This window comes from Oreochromis aureus, linkage group 3 (genome assembly GCF_013358895.1).
Source record: "Oreochromis aureus strain Israel breed Guangdong linkage group 3, ZZ_aureus, whole genome shotgun sequence".
NCBI classification, from domain to species: Eukaryota; Metazoa; Chordata; class Actinopteri; order Cichliformes; family Cichlidae; genus Oreochromis; species Oreochromis aureus.
The window spans coordinates 19095447-19117016 of NC_052944.1; the positions used below are offsets into that span (position 1 = coordinate 19095447).

At 39.6% G+C, this 21570-nt stretch overlaps 1 protein-coding gene across 1 annotated transcript in view; it reads right to left on the reverse strand.

Annotated features, from left to right (window-relative positions):
- LOC116333166 (glucosidase 2 subunit beta-like) overlaps positions 1 to 21570 on the reverse strand; it is a 157152-nt gene that overhangs the window by 22578 nt on the left and 113004 nt on the right. Inside the window, exon 12 of the mRNA XM_031756349.2 lies at positions 21323 to 21412. Within this exon, the coding sequence (XP_031612209.1) occupies positions 21323 to 21412 (90 nt within the window). The remainder of the gene's footprint in view (positions 1 to 21322; positions 21413 to 21570) is intronic.

Below are 21570 nucleotides of genomic sequence, written 5' to 3' on the forward strand. Positions count from 1 at the left end.
TCATTTGCTCTTATTTACACTTGTTTGCGGATTGAATTAAATACGGCTCATTTTTGAGACTTTTATTTAGTCATTCATCCTTTCATGTCTGCTCTGTATTTCACTGCTCAAACATAAGGGGAAAAAATAACGAGCATCTGCAGCACTACTATGATGTCGGCAAGAAATGCAGCCCCACATGTCTCAACAAGTCTTGGATTGACTGCAGTGGAATTTGGTACATTTATGGTGCACTCATGCAGTGATGATAATACTTTTTGTTGCAAAATATTGCCTCATTTTTTATTTCTTGGCTGACACAGGGACCTCTGCATAAAGGGAAGCACACAACACTGAAGCTTTACCTTAAATGAGATTTATTTATAAGGGTCTATATGCACAGCAGGATCAAGACTGAGTCAACAAGAGGTCAGACTTAGTGAAGGAAACAATGTTTTGTGATTGAGTTTGAAATTAATTTAATCCTGAAGAGTTACAACATGAACTTTGATGAAAATGTTAACCTCGATTTAGCCTATTGTTGCATCTTAGCTTAGAAAGGTAAGCTAGGATGCAAAATAATGACATTCAACAATAACGCCTAGTGCATTTTATTCATTGGCACCTTTCTTACGCAGAATAATAAAAACTGTCTGCTTCCAGGTGTTTAGCTGCTTCACGCTGCAGGACTCAAGGCCGATTGTAGCCCAATCATCTTTCTGCTCGCCTTCTTTAAACCAATCAGCCTTCACTCTGCATACTTTAAATCCCACTGTTTGTCTTTCATTCTCCCTTGCAGACTTTTTTGTCCAACCCACCTCCACCCAAGCCTCCATGTGATCTCTTAATACCATCAGGGTCTAGACTCCGGGGGGGCGGTCCTGCCCTAATTTTTTATCACTTCTGGGATTTCATTCTGCTGTGATGGGCCATCAGCATCTAACCACCAAATAGCATAATTGAGTTCTGCAGATCAATAATTAATGTTCAATTCCTTCTAATGGCTTCTTTGCTTGGGATCATTGCTCTGCTGCATGATCCAGTCTGGGCCAAGCTTGAACTATTGGACACACGACCTCATATCTGATGCTACAATACTTATTATTGCATTGCAGACTGTAAGAAGCTCAAGTCCTGCAGCTGCAAAACCACCCAAATCATCACACCTCCACCGTCATGCTTTACAGTCGATATGAGGTGTTTGTAATACTGGTTTTCGACAAATGTGATGCTGGCTGGACATCTCCACTTTGGTTTTATCTCTCCGAAGGACATTGTTCCACATGTCTCGTGGTTTGTGCAGATGCTTTGTAAACCTAAGCTGTTCTCCTATGTTGTTTTAAGGGAGAACAAGCAAACTGCCAAATCTTCTGCTCTTATGGTCACACTGATAATCAAGCAAGTGGAATGATTAGCAGCACCCGGCTGCTCTTAATTCATGTGGAAGCAATAAAGGTCTACATATTTTTTCCCCATGACTATGTATGACCAACACAAAGTATTTCTTTGTGCTGTTCAAAACCCACATCTTGACTTTCACTATTAACCAATCAGTATTTGACATTCCAACTTTAACCACTGATTGTTTATTCAGAGGTCTTCTTGATCCACTCCTTCCTGCTGTGTACACAGAACCATGTAATGGGTCAATAGGATTGTTATTATCACAATATATTTAAAAATCACAATTGCAACATTGAATATGTTGCCACTTTACATTTTAAAATTAAAGAAATATGTTTAAATGAGTTGTGGATTCATTTATTACATTTTTATTTACATTACATAGTTGTATCTAATATGGGTATAGGCTCTGCTTTCCAGAATCTACACCCAGAAGCTCCAAAGTCACATGACAAGTCAGCAGGAGACCTACAACTGAATTAAGGTCAATGAAGACCTCGTGTAACTGGTTTCTATCATGAACCAATAAAAGCAAAACTGATTGCCAAATAGGACAATGTGGTATGTGCCAAGTAGCTTCCCATGCTAAATAAAATAATAATTAATGAATTTGAATTCCCTTCATTGTTCCTTATACAAGCCAGGAGATTCATTAAGTTTGTAAAGCAGGTGTTTCAGCAACAACAAACATCCTCATCTGAGCTCTGAAACAGATGGCACCTGATAGACAGAAGCACAGTGAGCGAAAGAAGGGGGTGGCGGTGGAAAAGGATGAAATGAAAAAGCTATCAAATGAGTCCCAGAAGGGAGTACCCCTCTACGTCCGTACCTCTTTTCTCCCTCTCTTACCCTCAAGGCAAAGCCATCTATCCCTGTACACTTTTGCTGACACGCCATCACTGTGCCAAAAAAACAAAAAATACGGCCAGGCTATTTGTGTGCGGGGGCACTGTGGTTTGACCTTGGATGCTCTTCTCCGTGTGGCAGTCTGCAAGAAAACAAAGCAGGCATAGCAACACGGAAAATGTGTCGCTGGGTAAAAAAAAAATTGATTAGAGATTAGAAATGCCGAGCAGACTGTGTTGCAGGTTGATTAGCTGTCTGTCTTGCAGACAGACACTTCACATTTTCCTATGTTATATAAATGGGACATAGCAGAAAGGTCGAAGAGGCACATTTACACAAACTGTCTCTGGCTATCCTAAGCAAATGAGCACAGTGTGACATGAAGGAGGAAGTATTCGTGAGATGGATGGGCAGTGACAAAGGCTTTGAGGAGAAGAGACTGACAGTGCTGGAAATATAAGACTAAGAAGGAGCCAGGAGAACAAAGACAGAGGGAAGGGCAAGACAGAAGGATAAAAAGAATAAAAGTGCGCAAAAGAGAGTAGGAGGGAATCAAAGTGTGCTGGTGGTGACGCTCTGCATATGAATCACCAACTGCACAGGCCTCGAATATGACAGATGATGACGTGCAACACGGGAGACTCTGAGTGGAGGATGCAAAAGAAAGAAGGAAAGGGAGAACACGATAGGTGACTAAATAAATCTTTGAAAATGATTAGAAGCAGAAAATCAAAAATGACAAGACTGATCCTCCCATTAAGGGCCTGAACTCCAACGCCCACCGCTCGATCTACGACCTTGTTCCAATGCAGCTCTGGCACTAGCCATAATAAGTTGGTAACACTGTGTCAAACTTTGGCAGGTGTTCTAGGGCCTGAAGGTACACATTTACAGAATAAATATCTTAGATGCAACCACTTAGCCCCTCAGGCAGTACTTCATGCTTCACCGGATCAGACAGTAGGCTCAGTTCACTCATAAATCTGTTGATTTCATAAAGAAAAACTAGCTCTGTATTGAAATTCTCCCCAGTTTAACTCAATTAACATATAACACACAATCACAAAGATTAGTCTTAATGGTGGACGAATTACGATATTCCAACCATCACACTAATAAATTAGTGAACCTTTGTATGTGATTGTCTGTTCATCTGGACAACTGGTTGTTCAAACTACTTTAAAGTTGCTGGTTCTATTGTTAGGGACTAAGTGCATTATTGAGTGTCAGGTTGTTTGCACGATGGGTGGTCTTATTTTAGAGGGCCCTCTCTCTAATGTGCTAGGAAGTAGTTGTATTAAAGCGACAGTTGAGTGTACTGTATGATGTAGTCATCTGAGTCACAGTTTAGACCAGGCTTGGCCAACTCCAGGCCTCGAGGGCCGGCGTCTTGCAGGTTTTAGATATCACCCTGGGTCAACGCACCTGAATCAAATGATTAGTTCATTACCAGGCCTCTGGAGAACTTCAAGACATGCTGAGGAGGTGATTTAGCCATTTAAATCAGCTGTGTTGGATCAAGGACACATCTAAAACCTGCAGGATACCGGCCCTCGAGGCCTGGGTTTGGACACCGCCCATTTAGACAGTAGGCTGGATTTGACATAACGTCATCATTTTCCATGACTTAAAAAGGATGTCACCAGTTCATACAAGAAATTTTTAAAACCTGATAAAGAAATCTCCACTGGGTGACATCCACCTTTGCTAATGCTAACAAGTGGGCAATGTGCTAGTATTTCAAATAGCTGTATACACACTGTGTCTTGTAAGGCCTCTGTCACATGGGCCTAGAGACCCCGGGAAATCTCTGGTTGCCAGCGAAATTGTGTACTCCCCACCCGTTGATGGCTAGTCTCGAAGAGAGCACTACACCAAAAACCTGCCTATGGCTACTATGGTTACCAGCAGATTGCTGCGGTTGGCTGTAGTTTGCAAGGAATGTGCCGATTTGCAACCATTAATCAACTACTGCCCAGCTGGGAGGTTTTGGTGCAGCACCAAATACCTCTTTCACCTAGCAACCGCTGGCAACCACTCACCAAGTGCTTGGGGAATATACATTTTTAGCTAGCAACCAGTGGTTTCCGGAAGGTCGCCGACTGGTCTCTATATTTCACAGAAAGAGTTTAAAAGAAATTCAATAATAATATATATATGCTTGTAACTACAGTGGAATTACTTAGAAAACACCGAAATGTTTACAAACTACTTGTGTAACCTAAATAGAGAACTTCAAGTGTGTAAATTGTAAATTGTGTTCTGTTAAATATGCGCCGTACTTTCATAGTTTTGTCTGTCATTTTTGCTAAATGAATGAAGGCGAACAATTAAGCTAATAGGGCTTAACTAGCTTTGTTTTTTCCTTCCAGATCCCTCAAAAATATGTGTTTTATCTAATTGAACTTTTTTTAACGGTACTTGGTTGGACTAAAACGAAGTCTCACACCTGTGAGCCAACAGGAAATGCTAGATTACACCAGACTTTTTGGCATTTTTCTACATTCTCGTGTCAGTTAAGTCGGTGAGCATATTCATAACAAACATCAAAAGTATGAAAAAAGCAACATTGTTAGAAACTGGAAACAACCTTTAACAATCAAATGTTAATTAGCGTTCCGAGACAATCCCTCAACTAGTTCTCACTGGGGATACGCAGGAAAAAAGGTGAGCATATTTATTCCTCAGTCCACTGAGATCCAGAGAGGAGCGAAAGTACAGGGAGAGAAAGACAGCAATTAAGCACTTCTCCCACTAGACTGCTATGTGACGGCGTGGGTGGAGTTCACTAGAGGTGACACTGCAACACAGCAACATCAACGCTAGCTACAGGTAACACTGTGTACACTCTGCTGGCATGCCAGGAGTCAAAGGTGATTCGGCAATATAAAGTGGTGTGGTTAATTGTTTATTAGCAAACTTTAAGGGAAACCAACACTATTCATCTTGATAGCATACAGCAACCTTAGGTCACAGTAAATAGAATGTGTTTCTGCAGTTGTGTAACAGGTTATACTCTAGATAGCTTTATTTATTTGAGTCATCCTCATGTTGTTGATAATATTTTAAAATTCACAATATTTTGTCATCACACAGGACAGTGCAAAGTCTTGAGCATTCCCTCATTTCTTTATATTTTGTTAGAAAAACGGGACATAGATGCTGTTGAGACGTGTCTGCACAGAAAAATGCAAATAGGAGTTTGCAAAATTGTAACGAGATTGAAAGTCAATACTTGGTGTAACCAATTTTATTATTCAACACTGCCTGAACTCGAGCTTTCTCGTAGCTTTCTTTCAAATCTTTTCTCTGGATGTCAGCTGCCTTTTGTTCCATTCTTTGTCAAGATGATCCCACACTGCTTCAATAATGTTGAGGTCTGGGCTCTTGGGATGCCAGCCCATGACTGATAGTGCTCCATTGTGTGTTTTTCTATCCAGTTATGCTTTTACTGCACTGGCAGTGTGTTTGAGGTTATTGTCATGTTGAAGAAAGAAGCTCTTGCCAGTCAGATTCTTTCCAGATGTTATCTTAGGTTTCTCAAAATCTGACGGTACTTTTCTACGTTTATAATTCTATTAATTTTGATGAGATCTCCAGCAACCCTGGCTGAAATGCAGCCCTACATCCTGACAGAGCCTCCACCATGTTTGACAGATGGCATTTATAAAGTAATGTCAAGTGTTTGGTGGATTTATTTTTCCTGTTTCTTAGGGTTATGACTGTCAGATATCATTTATCTGCTGTAGATTGTTTTTTTTAGTCCAGCTACTTCTTCTTTTGTCCTCCACTTGTTCAAGTTCCTCAAATTTTTTAAGGACAAACTGCACACCATGCATGCCATGATATGTCAAGCATTTAACTAACAGCTCTTCGGGAATCATCCTGTTACTGCATGTCCATAAAACTGTGTTAACTTTAGAATTTTTCATAGATTCAACTAAAGAAATGCGAACAATGTCTGAAAAGCAGCTACTAAATAAAGTAAAAAATACAATTTCAAATTCGTTTGTTGTTGTTTCCACAGGAGCACAGTATGACTTTGCAATGACAATAAAGTTATCTTATTTTGTTAACCTGTCTTTTAATCCCTTAGGTCAGCAGCTTTTCATATGCTTTAATGATTCATAGATAATTATTATCTATTAAAGGTCTAAACAAACAATAAAAAATGGACTGGACTGAAAAGGAGTGAAAAAACAGCCAATGTCCAAAGAAAAACTGGGAATGCCCAAAGAACTAGTTCTCAAGACAACTTTAAGGCATTAAAACAAAACTCTGGCTCCCTGGAAGCAAAATATGAAGACAAACAATGTTGTTCAGAATATGTAATATGTGCCATTTCTTATTTTAGCCAAAATAACACTTGTATCATTGTCTAAGTGAGTAATCAAGAGAGACAGAAAGGAACAGGGAATAATTACTTTGACTTTTTCCAGAGACTGCAAAATTACAATTGCTGACAGTCACAAATGAAATAATTAATCAAATAATACATAATAGAAAGAGAAAGAAACTAATATAAGCAATATTTTCAAATAATATCTGCCTCATCCGAACAGAAAAAATAAAGAAAATTGACATGCTGACTACTTTGGGAGATCATTTTTTAGTTTTGTTTCACAGAGGTGAGTCAATATTGCGTTGTGATAACCTTGAAAAAAAGGAATCCAAGTTCAATCTCTACTTAAATTCAGGACAGACTGATGTAACAGATGTAAAACACATTTGTCATAACTGATGATCAATTTAGAAAAACTGCTTTGAGTTATAGGTAAAATGGCTTTAAACCACTTAGACATAAATTTGGACAGCAGACAGTCAGCTACATTAGCTTAGTTTAGCACAAAGACCTGACACGTGGGCACTCTGCTAGCACAGCTTGAAAGATTTAATAATGAAAATACTTCTGAAAGCTACAGCATTATTAGCCCTGCATGAATCTCAGATTACAGTGCAACCTAACTTTTAACAATTTAAGCTTTGCCCTTGTCTGATATATTTTATAAGCTAAGCCAGCAAGACTGTATTGATGTTCACTAATCTCTCAGTAACAAAGCAGATAGAGTATAGTGTAGTACACAGAGTATTTCCCAGGACTAAAAACAAATCTTCTAATTCTGCTCCCTTTTAACTGGAGAGTTAGTGCCTTTTATTCTACAGCAAATCATTATGACTAAAAATGAGTAAAATTCCATCCTTTAACATATGTGGTTTATGGATGATTGTCATGATTGATTTTTATTACGTTTCATGATATCACTTTGACAGCAGAGTCCAATCTTCAAATAATAGTTTCACAAAAGTGCATATCATAGTGTCAGATAATCCCCATCGTTCAGATACGTGCAAACAGCACAGGACTAACACATAGCATATACACTTTAAATAAGCAAGTATGCACATGACGTTTGTGTAACACTTTAATGTTAAGATTCCAACTGTGACTTATGTTTAATTGATTTGACTAATTAAACTGCTTTGGAACTATTTTACCTCAGCATTATATTGTATTATACTTTCATTATATTGTAAGTAGAGGCCTATCCCTACCTTATGAGCAATTTCATTTTCTTGCTATAGTGTTTTTTTCTCTCCCCAGGACAGCATCTAATATGAGAGCACCTGCTACCAGAGATGAAGGTGGGAGAGAGGCCATTTGATTTATGTCTTGGTTGTTAAAAAAAAGGGCAGTCTGCAGTGTTTGGGTCTCTTTCCTACAGTAAAAGTTTCAAATTGCTACCATGGAGAGAGTTTTATTTTTATCCTAAATTTCATCTCATCAGCTCTCAAGCACAATTATGGAGTCAGATTCCAGTATTGTAGCTAATATTAGGACTATTTAAAATTCAATTTCCGGGCTCATATATTTTCAAAAAGAGCATTGCGATCACATCGTTTCTCCACACTGTAATCCTGGCAGCCCAGAGAGTCACACTAAAGCCACTTTTGAAGTAGAGACTTTTTCTTCTGGGAAGGTGAATGTGTAGCGAAAACCTCTTCCACATAAATTACCCAGAAAAAACATAAAACAGAGAATGTAAGAGCCTTTCTTGCTTAGATGCCTTACCTCAATTTAAAGAAAAAAATAGTACACATTACAAGTCAAAATTGAAGCCAATTTAGTTTTTTGGAGCTATCACTGAGGCTAATAAGGCAAATAGCCCCTGGCAGATCATTTAGAGCTACATTCTCCTTCCATGTCTGAAGATGTCACTTTATTATCATTGCTGCCATTTTCCTCTCAAAATAGTTGAAGGCTGACTTATACAAAAATGTGCTGACAGCACTAAAGGACAGCATGAAAAAGTCTGTTCTCAAAATGTCATAAACATTAAGGTGTTCTGAGGGTAAAACAATCACATGTAGATATAACTACATTTACGTTTGTATTACACTGGATGCAACTATAAAGTCTCCATGAGGCACTCACATTGACAGAAACAAGCACTTCCTGATGGCTGCAGCCAAAAAAACACCACTACATCACAAAAAGTGCTCAGAAACTGCTTGAGGAACACAACACAAAGCCCAAGGCGCTGACCTGGCCTCAACTCCCCAGATCCCAATCCAATTTAAAATGGGAAAGATGTGGCTCAAAAAGCCAGATTCAGCCATACAGAGGACCCAAAGCATCTGCTACCACAAACCACAGGACACCTCCAGGCATTCTCTGTCCATGCCCTGATGGATAAGAGCTGCTCTGGTGGTATATGGTGGACCTCCACAATAATAGGCAGGCAGCTTTAATATTGTAGCTTATCAGTATTTATGGTTTGCGTCTTCCTCAAACTTAAGACCTCTACCAGAGATCTGGGATGTCTGTCCAATTCTAGGAGTGGACTCAGACTGAGCTGTAACCTGAATATGCTAGAACCAGGTTTGGAGGTCACAGGCCTTAATGTTCCCATTAAGACTGGGACCACTTTCATCTTCACCTTCCATATCTGTTCAACTTGTCCCTTTAGGCAGTGACACCTTTCATATTTTCTCATGCTCCTTCATCCTGACATTACAGTCAGCTGGTATTGGCATATCAATCGCAACTGCTGTCTTTTGCTCCTTGTCAACCATCACCATATCTGGTTGGCTCACCACCAGCTCTGAAATCTCACCTTCATTGTTCTTTCGTAGGTATGTCACATTGCGACTCGATTTTCCGAGTACGCTGTCCTGACTCACATCCTTTGCATTGCTGCCCTGTGATGGATGGTCTCATGACCCCGTTTGCACAGCCTGCAAAGTGAGACCCTTCTGCTGAGGGCTTTTTCTCTCACTGTCCTGATCAGAAACTCCATGATGTCCTTCAGGCTGGACTTTTTAAGTTCCTGGTAAGATTTCTTGAGGTCAGCCAGTTCCTCTATATGCCAATGATAGATCCAATGAAAGGGCTTGGTCTTTTACAATATATCATCTTCATCCTCATCATTCTCTGGTTTTTGCTGCCTGAGGCACTCTCTTGGCAGTTCGTCCCTGGTGCCCATCTTCTTGATGTATTTATGGATTCTCTGTATTTCATCTTGGGCAGTATCCCCCCATCTCTTTCATTGTTTGCCTACTCTAAGGGTGCTGGACTTTGCGTGAAGTGTTGATATTATTTCTAACATTTAACTGGCTTCACAGCACCTGTGTTATCCTTTGGAGGTATTTTGGTGCGACTGAGCTGACTTTTCTTTAGTCCTGGATACAGGCCTGTGAAACAGTCAGGCATGTATCCATGTCTGCTATGCTGCCTTCTGTTAATTCTTGGTTTCTATTGCTCTACACCAATGTGACTATATAATGTGACCTATATTGTCAGTTTAATTACCATTAAACTGACAATATAGGATAAAATGTATAAATTTATGTTTATATAGACACACACACACACACAAATATACTCTGCTACCAGAAAACAAAAGAGCCTACGTAGGTGTAGAACTAGTCTTATTTAATAATTATTTCACTTTTCCTCCTCAACTGTGTAAAAAACTGTTCTCAACACCAAAATGTGTTAGTAAATCTACTTTAACATAACTTAAGGTGATAATTAGAGTTCCCACATTAAAAGTGAAAATAAGAACCAAGCCTACAATCAGAGGCTTAGAGAGCAACTGTGGAACATCTGTTCTCACAACACTCAGGCTCACTTCATCTAAAGCCTCCCTTATGCACAATAAGGTTCATGTTTAAAGGGTGCACTAAAAACAACCGAGCGTAGTTTGCACAGCTCGTATGGTTTATTCGTATCACACAAAACATGTAAACACAATTGCTGGATGTTCAGCATGCTGAACATGTCCAGTTCCAATAGTCAAAGTCAACAACTTAAAGTTTTGTTGTTGTTTTGTTAATCTAGTCTCTACGACACAACAGGAAAAAGGTCAAAATCTCCATCTAGAAAACAGCTAGTTAATAAGCTCATTCTTAAAATATAATCCCACTTCTTCCCAACATGTTTTTTCTTTCCGTCTTAAAATGCACATTACCAGCAATACCAATGCTGGTAATGTGCAGTGGGTTAAGTAAATTACTATAAATAACCTGCTGTACATCATCTTTTAATGTTGACCTATTAGATGCTATGATTAACAGTCATCAGCATCAAAGGTTTTTAATCAATATTAACTGATACAGACTTTAAATGCATGTGTGTAGCTTGTAGATCAACAGCAGCACCTTCAGTCAAAGACTGATAACACCAAAGTCTGAGCGCTCCGTAAGGTCCTTCATACCAGCTGCTCTAAGACTGTTAAATGCACAGTAATAGTAAAAATAATGATTGTATCCATGTTTGCACATGTTAGTTATTGCATATTTCATTTATGTATTATTAACTATATTAGGAATTCATATTGTCTCTATTGAAGCTGTGACAATTTAATTTCCTGCTAATGATTAATAAAGGATCTAAGACATATAATAAGCTATTCTGCAGTAAGTGTTTGCATCACAAAGGTTATAGTAAAGGTTTGGACACAGTATATTTTCACCATATTACCTTTGGTTTAACTGTGAAATGAAATAACACCGTAATGATAACTCTTCTTCTTTAATATAACTCTGCTTTCTATAATTTTATTTCATCATCTGACATTTAAAATAATGCAGTTTTACAAATGGACGATTTACAATTTCCATTAACAGTTTTGTGTCTGTGTTTTTTTTTTTTTGGTATTTGAACAACACAACATATTTTTTCAGGGTGAAAAGTTAAGATGTGTTTCCTCTGGCTGTTAAATATCCCTCTCAGTTACAAGTATCTCAACTGTAGATCCATTTCAATAATTCAGCCCAATTCATACCAGGCCTTTCCCGTTCTCAACACACATTAAATGGGTCATGTGGACGAAAGCCTCAACCCCATTTCTGAACAGAAATTGCTCAAGGTAACAAGGCCAGAAGGTCAGAACTATCAAAGCAAATACAAAGTCTTCAGTCATTTCAGCCCTAAATGTCTAAAAGTGTCAAGAAGAAGCTTCGTTTCACAGTTGGTGATTTTTTTCAGTTGAAGTCTGTCTCAAAACAATTTTCTGATGCCCATTTGAACATTGCAACGTGCTTTGCATTGTAATGCAGGTGAAGAAGAGGTCACTTGTCATGTATTAAAGTATGTGACAGGAGACACACCCCAGAGGCTTGTTTCTGTGTGCTCTCTACAGTCACATGTAAAACCAGTGTTACGACTGTTGTCGTACTGTTGTCTCATATGCTAATCTGAGCGTGCAGGTGACTCTCCGTGATTGGTGGATCCAAGGGACGGATTGATTGGATAACGACCTGGAGACGGCTTATATGCTGACACCGTCATGACGGCCAGTCATTCATCCTTGGCTTACCTCAACCGGCAGACTTTACGTTACCTGTCCAGCGCTGTTTCTTTATACAGGAGCATGTAGGAGTGGACTGCCTTTTTATTTGATTACCATTTACTCATGTTTTTGTTAGTTAGGGAGATAAGTCATTCTCATTTGGTGTGATTCTTTTCATAGGTAAGTTTGGTACATCCTTTAGAGAGGCTCCTTTTGTTTGTTGTTTTGGTGTTAGGGCCACCCCAAAGATATAGTCCGCTCCTTTCCTTTGTTAAAATTCACTCACTGTAAATAAGTCACCATCAAATTGTTCTTGTTGTGTGATGTGCTGCTTGGGGTCAGACGGGGATGGATCACCCTTATGTTATGGTCGGGCCACCCCTAGACGGGCCATAACACTAGCCACACCCCATGGTTCAAAAGCTTGTAGAAGCACCTTTAGCAGCAATAAATTTTGCATGACTTTACCAGTCTCTCACATCATTGTGGCTTTTTGGCTAACTCTTCTTCACAATGTTGCTTCAGTTCATGGAAGTTTACACGAGTTTGTTCATGTTCAGCTCTCTTGAGATCCCACCGCAGCATTTCCATCAGGTTGAGGTCTTGACTTTGACGGTTCCACTGTGGCACCTTGATTCTTGTCTTTTTTAGCTATTGTGTTGTAGATGTGCTGCTGGGCTTGGGCCAAGTTTAGGATATCAGACAGTTAAATCTAGAATACTTTATTACTCAGTGGAGTGCATGCTCGCCTCAGGGACTGTAAGGTGCACAGATCCTGTGGTTGCAAAACAAGCCCAAATCATCACACCTCCAACCCCATGCTTGATGGCTAGCATGAGGTGTTGGTTGGTGCTGGTATGATGTTTTTGGTTTTCACCAAACATAATGTTGTGTATGATAGACAAACATATCGACTTTGGTCTCATCTGTCCAGGGGACATTGTTTCAGAAGTCTTGTTTGCTTAGATCTAAAATTACAAATCTAAGTCCATGTAGTTTTTAAAGAGACGAGGCTTTCTCCTGACAACCCTTCAGACCAACAAACTGTCAAAACGTCTGCTTTTATAGAGCAGCTCACACTTACTGCTAATCGGTTAATCAAGTGCACTGGATTAACAGCAATTAGGATTAGCAGAAATTCCTACAGAGGGAGTTTGGGTGAACTTAGTTTTTCATCTTTATGGCTCTTTTTACTATCTGTCCTTCGCAGCTCAGCAAAAGAGGCTGTCCTGGGGAAATTCTACTAAAAGGCAAACCATTAAAGTCTTGGATTTGTCCAAGGACTGGATTTAATCTTCCATTTAAAATAAAAAATGCTTATAAATTGAACTTTTAAATATCACTTTGAATAGGAAAAAAAAGATGGACTTAAAAATGTGTTAATTTGTGTATAACCATTAAAACGACTATCGACTATCAGAAACAACAGTCTTCCACAAACCCCAAAACAGAAACCTTGGACTCGAAACTCGAAACAGTCCAAGTGTGAGCTGTACTTTAGGATTCATGTGTAACACTGGAAATATCATATTGTTGTGGAGCTAGTGAGAGACAGCCATTTCTCAAGCAAGCTGCACCCCGACCGTTAGCGTCGAAACAACTCATTGTAATGCATCATCCGAAAGAAAAATATTTGTGTAGGATGGAAATTACATTTTCACTGGAGTTCTTACAGTCACTGAATTGGATCATATTAGATTTGATTAGATAAGATAAACTCAGTTGATCTTGCTAGGAGGTTCAGGTTGCCACAGCAGGAACTCTAAATGAGACACAGCTTTAGAATGACTGGAAGATAAACACTGCTTTACAGAGAGATTGTAATTTTTATACACCAAGACACTTTGTTGTCTCTCTTTTGGGTTTTTATTGATTCTTACGTAATGCTTAATCCTATCCTGGGTCTCCCTGTTAAATGTATTAAAGTTTTCATTGCGAGTTTTAGTTTAAATCATAGTTTCCAGTCCTGCAGAGAATAATTGCACTTTTCTCGTAGGGGTGCCAATGCATACGCCAGGAGGGATTTTACTGTTCTGCCTACTTATCAGCTACTTTAAATTTACAATAAAAAAGAACCAGTAGGGGGGCTAAACCATTCCTCGGGAAGCTCTTTCTCGCACTAACATATTTACAGTACAAACTAAACAGCTGGGGAAAAACAAATTTTCCAATAAGGTCTTCAGTTTTATCTCAAACTGTGACATACTGTATTTATGTGCTGTTCAGTGCTAAGGCTGTGGTTCTCCAAATTAAAAGAATGTGAGGTTGTCTAACTAACACTGGAGTATCCTCAGGAATGTGACACACACAACAAAAAGTAGGTAAATAAATGCTGACTTTAAATAATTTAATTACATGTAAAATTTGCATGTAATTTTGTTAGACTGTTACAATGTAAAATGTTACATGTAATAGAATATGGTCAAGTTAAATTTACTTGATGGGTACAGACTCAATTTATAAAAAGCAACCTTACCAACCTTAACAATCTGAATAAATAAACCTTCGATTTTATATATTTCTGTTCTGTTTCACTCAAAATTATTGCTTCATGTTTACTGAGCGTTTGCCTGAAATACTGTGAAATACTGTGAAAACACTGCACCGCCCTGTGTGTTTATAGGTCTGCTCGGTTTGCCATGTTTTGGCAGCAACTCTTCATGTTTTTGTGCGTTATGCACTCTGATTTAAGTTCAATGCCAGTGCAACAGCAAGCACAGCTTGCAAAGCACTCACAAAGCAAAACATATTATACATGTTACATGTTATTGTATCATATAACGATAATGATAAAATAAAGGCGATTAACTTCTCTTCAGTCTGCTCTCAGTAAAAACAGGAAGTCCTGTTTTTTTAAGCTGGGCTTAACCAAAAGTCTCCAAGAAGTTGATCCTGACTTTTTAAAGACGACCAGCCCACACATGCGCCACTCATCGTCCAGTTCGCTGGCCATAGATTGGCAACCTGAAGGCTGACGAGATGTGACAATTTTATGACCCCACCAGACACACTCGCTCCTGCTGCCAGCTCACAGGTTTGTGGACCTACAGAAAACTCTTGCTACTTCAGATGGCCACCCCTGCTGTGGACTGGGCAGAATCTCCAAGTGTGTTCAGATGCTTACAGGAAGAGACCAGCATCCTGGCAGCCAAAGTCTTTGTTGAATCACAATTGAGCGAGCGAGGCGGTGATTCAACAGGAAAATAAGTTGGCTTTTTTTTTTTCTCAGCATGGCTTCTAGGATTCAGAAGACTACATCTTCTCCAAACTTACAGAAATATCTTCAAACAGATATATTTATTTGAATGTGTGCTTTTGGCCATCTGACGAAACCAAACTCAACATCCTGAACAAAGCAAAGGAAGACAACCTTTTAGGTTTGTTTTGGTCTGCTCTTCTGGGATAAAACAGCCTTATTTAATATCTGCTAAAAGCTCGGGGTATATTCATCAGATACTTGCTGAGTTTGTTTTCGTGTTCGTTGATAATGGATGAACGGTGTACAGTTTTTAGAGCTTTTTAGTGAAAATAGCTGTATGGCCCCAAAAACTGTAAAGATGCACAGTGAAAACCCAAAACAAGCTAAAGGAATACAACACTTCCTATAACTAAAGGGAGTAACACCCCAAACATCTTCAAATACTGTTCTGATGCACACAGCTAGTATCAGGTTGAACACCTTTTTCCCTTCAGAGCTGCTCTAATGCTTCACGGCACAGATTCAACAAGGTGCTGGAGATTGTGGTCCACATTGACTTGATAGTATCACACAGTTGCTGCACAGTTGCATCCATGATGAGAATCTCCTATTCCTCCACATCACAAAGGTGCTCTACTGATTTCAGATCTGGTGACTGTGGAGGTCATTTGAGTACTCGTTTGTGTAGCCAGACTCGTTGTGTTGTTTGTTGTCCAGCGTTGTTAAGACTGTGCAAACTATAGCCTCAGTGTCCTGAGTGTCATCTGCTGCTGCTGTGGCCCATCTGCTTCAAGGTACAAGCTACTGCGCATTCAGAGATGCTATTCTGCACACCTTAGTTGCAACCAGTGGTTATTTGAGTGACTGTTGCCTTCCTGCTAACTCAAAACAGTCTGAACATTCTCCTTTGGCCTCTGACGTCAACAAGGCATTTTCTCCAGGACATTTTCCCTTCAGACCATTCCCTGTAAACTCTAGAGATGGTTTTGTGGGAAAATCCCAGTAGATCTGCAGTTTCTGAGATACTGAAACCAGCTCATCTGGTACCAACAATTATGCCACGTTCAAACTGGCTGGTGATCGTATATTAGAATGAGTTTTTCAGCTGTCTGCTTAAAGACATAAACTTTAAAATTCTATCATCTCTGACACTGCATAATGCAAATTTTTAAGCAGACGAGAGCAATCTTTCTGCCTCCGTAGTTATTGACAGTTGGACAAACGTGACCTTTTGAAGTTAATTAATTGCATGAGCAGCTCCCTAAGAGTGATGTTAAATTTCATGCTTTAATGTAACAACAGCGTCCGTGGCACATCTATCATCATTTAAAAGCTAAGGGTCTGACGAAGTGCTCATGCTCCAAGGCATGGACCTGCTTACGCAGCTGTGGCAGCACAAGCACATTTTAACAAGATCCCAATTAGGGATAGCCGCGACCTTTGCCTTTCTGCCCCCTTTATAAGCCGGGACAAACAAGGTTTTCATGTAGTTTGTGGTGTGGTTTTTGTTTCTTGAGTTTATATCTGCTGGAAAAGCAACAGGCCACCATGCTTCATGTTAAAGACCGGTACAGTGAATGACTGGCAAATGATTCGCAGCAAAAATCTGAAATTAGCTTTTCTGTTTCTAGCATCTCGCTGATGTCCACGGGCAGACGGCAAATAGTTTACTGTCTAAAAAAGCCCACTGGTGCTGTCAAACCCAATTTGCAACTAGACAATATTTGTGCTAAGACGCTATGAAATCTACTTCATAAATCTATATGGCTCTTCATTTCCATGTTACGCACAGCAGACACATCTAGGACTCCACACCACCCGCATTGCCATGGTTTAGATCCAATTTAAAACAGCTCCCTCTAGGCTATCCTAGTGAATTCTCTTTCTTCACTGGAAGAACCCGGCGCACTGTTAAGGCCATGTGATGTTCTGCAGACAGTTGGAAGTGTCACTTGTGCTGCGTTATCCTTCTCTCTTCTCTGTCAAAGCTGAACAACAGTGGCAGGCATGACTCACTGAAGAGCTGTACTTTCTAATGACACAAGAGCGGAGGCTGAGTCAATCTGACCTGACAGTCTTGCATAAATCACGGCCCTTCGATTTAAGTTGCTTTGAGGAGTGTCAACAAATCCACAGGAGGAATATTAGGCTCTGCTGTAGGTAGGGACTCCGCCTCTGAGAACTCATTATGGGGTGTCTCCCTTCATGCTGTGCCAGTCTGTCTTGACTGAATTGCCAGGCTTATTTTGGATTCACCGGCAGAAGCTCGCGTTTTAAATTCCCGACTTGTGATAAGGCCTCCGACAGCACCCTAAAGACCATTTCAGGGGGAAATACGTGGATTTTTTAATGGCTAAATTTCTAGTGGTAAACTTCAGTACAGTACTTTGAATGTGATGTAATATAAAAAGAGGTACCTCAGGTCTGGAGAGAGGGGCTTGGGAGTGTAGCAATAAAGGCCATTAAATGATAATGCAGCAAGAATAAGTTCTCTTTGTAAGCTTTTATTCGTTTTGTTTAGAGTCTTCAGAGAAACTGATGAGAAGGCAATGTGGAGAGTGCTACTACACAGCATTTAGCTTCCAATCTCACAGTTAATCATTCCACTTGAAAGTGTTTCACAACAAAAGACTGTTTTCTTTTCTCTCCTACTTTGAAATCAAAGTAATTATATATTTTTTTCTCCCATGGACAAACAAGAAAGGCCTTAAAGCCCTAGTTTGCACGAGCAATTCACACCATCATGAGGCAAGGCGGCGACGATGCGGAGGTCTCAGGAAAAAAAGAAAGAAAAGAGGACCCACATTTACAAAGCAGAAATCTCAGCTGGCACCTTCCAATACAGATGAGACTCGCTTTTAATAACAAGCTCTGAATGCAACATATGAGCGTAAGCATGACCAAATCCAGTTTGTACAGTCGTCTCATCAGCTGCTATCATCTCGCAACACAAACCCCACCCAAGCACCAACTGAATCCCGTCCATTTAAATAATGCACAGCTATTAGTCATATTAAAGGCAGGCAACATTTCAGCACAGCAAACTTTTATGGCTTCGGGCACTCATCTTCGATATTGGCCGCCACTCAAGAAAGAAGGGAGCAATTTAATCAGATGTGAGAGATCTGAACACCAGGGAGGGCGTTTGTAAGACGGTTTCAACCGACGATCAAGAAGCGGGAAAGAGAAGTGTGTTATTCTGCTCCATTATTGGAGAGGAACTGTAGCTTTGCTACTTTACTACTTGAGGGCATGGGAGGGAGAGTTATAGAAAGCTGTTGGTTTATGTGTCTGTCAATGTCATGTCTTTTCAGGATCACGGTTCAAGGCAAACAGGAAGGATAAAGAGGGGCAGGGAGGGGAACTGGTACATTGGAGAGAGGGTGCTGGTAGGTCAACTGAGTTGACGCAAGTAGATATTGTGCTCTTCGGTGGTTTAAAGGATGAAAAATAACAGAAAGTATGATGCCAATAGGCCAGAGAGAGCATACTATGGGTTTCTGTGCAAAAGGCTGAGGGTGTGAGACTGAGAGAAATAGGCTAACTTGATTAAAGTGCAAAGAATTGGAGTCAAAATATGAGCAAAAATAATCCGTCCCCTTTTTCTTTTGGCTGTGAGAGCAGAAATTATTTTACTGGTACTGATAATTTCGCCACTGATAATGGCACTGAGGCGAGTGGGTCACATTTCAATGTTAGCAGATGACATATATTTAATGAGAATAGTTAAAAGATATAACGTGAATTTGATGGCTACATATGATGCGCTACAGGTCGCAGGCTGATGTCTGTCAAAGACGCATAAAATAATGATCTTTAATTGGAGATGAGAGCTAGTTACACCCAATATTATAAGTACAACATGGAACATTTATTTTATTCCAGCAAAGCTAAGATTGCACGTTAGGCATAACAAACACGACAGGTTAGATTTGCATTTCAAAATGTAAGTTTCAGTTTTAAGATTTTAGTAAGAAAACTAACTAATGTTGTGACTTGAGGATCAAGCGAGTAAAATTACCTAAATTTAAGAAAAAAAGGTTTTAACATTTTCATTTTTACTTAGCTAACTATGCTAGTAGCATTAGGGGCTTCCATGAAGTGCATGATCTTATTTATTAATTAATTTTTTTATTTTATTTTAGCTGTAGCAAACAATAAATTCAGTTGAGCTCCGTGATCTTAGAATTACTGAAAGTCAACTAGAGATACTCTTGAAGAAATATACACATTTTTCATTTGTCCCTTAAACCTTTGCTGTTTTATGGCTTGAAAAAAAAAGCAACTAAAAAATGATACCATCCATACAGCCTTTGGGTGTTATGTGACTGATAATCAGCTATGCCATAAACTCACGTATGTCTTTTGGTCATTTAGGCTCTTTTGGATCTCCAGTGGTAAAGCTCAATAAATAATATAGGAGCCACCTTCCCATCCCTATAGCGTGAAATTAAACCATTTTTCAAGCAGTGTGAAATATCGTTATGTAAAACTATCATGTAAAAACCCTGAGACGAATTTTCTTCTGGCTTACATGCAAGAAGTTCATCTTTGCTTTTCAGATTTTGCCTCCTAAATGGCAAACTAAGCAAACAAATCACACTGGTGTATAAGGGCATGGGAAAACCACTGATTCCAAGGATGTCTGAAAATGTATTTGCAGTGCAGATCTCTTAGTGCAGATCTCAGATAATTTTCTTTCAAAATTGCAACCACCCACAGGCTTCTAAAGCTCCAGCTGGCAAGCAATCCTGAGGAGAACAGATTCTACCCCAGCAGGGGCCATAGGGATGCAGCAGGAGAGAGTAAAAGAAGCTCATTCTGTTGATTAAATTTAGTTGATTTAGCTGCTTGGCTTCTCCAGGGTGACTTGGAGCTCACAAATTATCAATCTTAAATGGTGGATCTTTACGAGATGGTTCACATTCCTTATAGACACAATTTGTTTTAATACATTTGTGCAAGACAAGAAGTTGATTTTGTGAGGGCTCTTGGAAACAGCCTGACTTCCACATCCAGGGAGTTTACGCTCAACTGCAGCACAGAGGTAAAACACAAGTAATAAAAACAAAGTGTTAAAGGCTTTAATGTTTCAAGTAACAGCCTTTAATCGTGACAAGTGCGTTGCAACAACGAAACGTGATTTCTAATATGTAGCGTTTGCTTTTAGCTTTTTAACTGCAGAGGCCAAAGAGTTAAAAGCGGCACAGGTGCAATGACACCTTGTTTCAATCGTGTTACAACATGTTACAAGCGCTGACAGGACAACCATAGGACGGGATGCCACGTTTGGTGTCAACACTGATAAAATAAGGCTTGAGGCTCAAGCCTTAGGATGAAGCAACAGCTAGTTTTTGATTCTTCGTTACGCAGGAAAAGTTATTACAATTAAAAATGGTTGCATGGTGCAAATTTTGTGCTTTGTCAAAAGGTTGCACGGATCTATGCACCAAGTCTGGTTTTCATACATTAGAGCATGGTCATATAAAAGATCAATACGTGAATCATATACTCTGTGTCACGGATGCTTTCAGTTCACCCTGATCTGAGGCCTCCAACAATAAAAAAGAAGACACACGGTTCGCATGTTAAATGTAAAACTTCATGACAGTACAATTAGAAGAAAGACTGAATACATATGGCTTGTTTGGCGGATGGGCAGGAGAAAGAACATGGCAGCAGAGCTGGTTGCATCTTTAAGAACCCAGAGATGAGACCAAAGTGGAGATGTTTGGCCATAATGTGCAGCAACACGTTAGGAACTAAACACAGCATAACAGCACAAACACCTCATACCAACTGTAAAGCACGGTGGTGGAGGTGTGATGAGTTGGGTTTTGTTTTGCAGCCACAGGACCGGGACATCTTGCACTCACAGAGTCGACCATGAAGTCCTCTGAATACCAAAGTGTTCTAAGGTCAAATGCTAACTAATGCCTGCAAATCTCAAAACTGAAGCAACTCTGTAAGGAAGAGTGGGGCAAAAGTCCTCTACGACAACGTGAGAGACTGATAAAGCAAGATGATATTAGGGTGGACTTGGTTTTTCACATGACTGTTCAAGAAAAGGCAGAAGCACTCCAGGTCTGTCAGTACTTACTCATATACTTTCAGCTTGTAACACTGGCCGTTCAAAAACAGAAATTCCCAGTCTGTTCCGTAGTCTATGGCCAACTTCTTCTGCAAGTCACTGAGGAAACCAAAATACACAGAAACACAGATCAGAAGCACATCTGAAGCTAGTTTTGGAAGTTACAATACAGAGTTACATAAAGTTCCTCAGTTCCATCAGGGAAGGCAACATTCTTCAAAACTCATGGTATTTTTAAGCAAATCATTTAGGAAGAA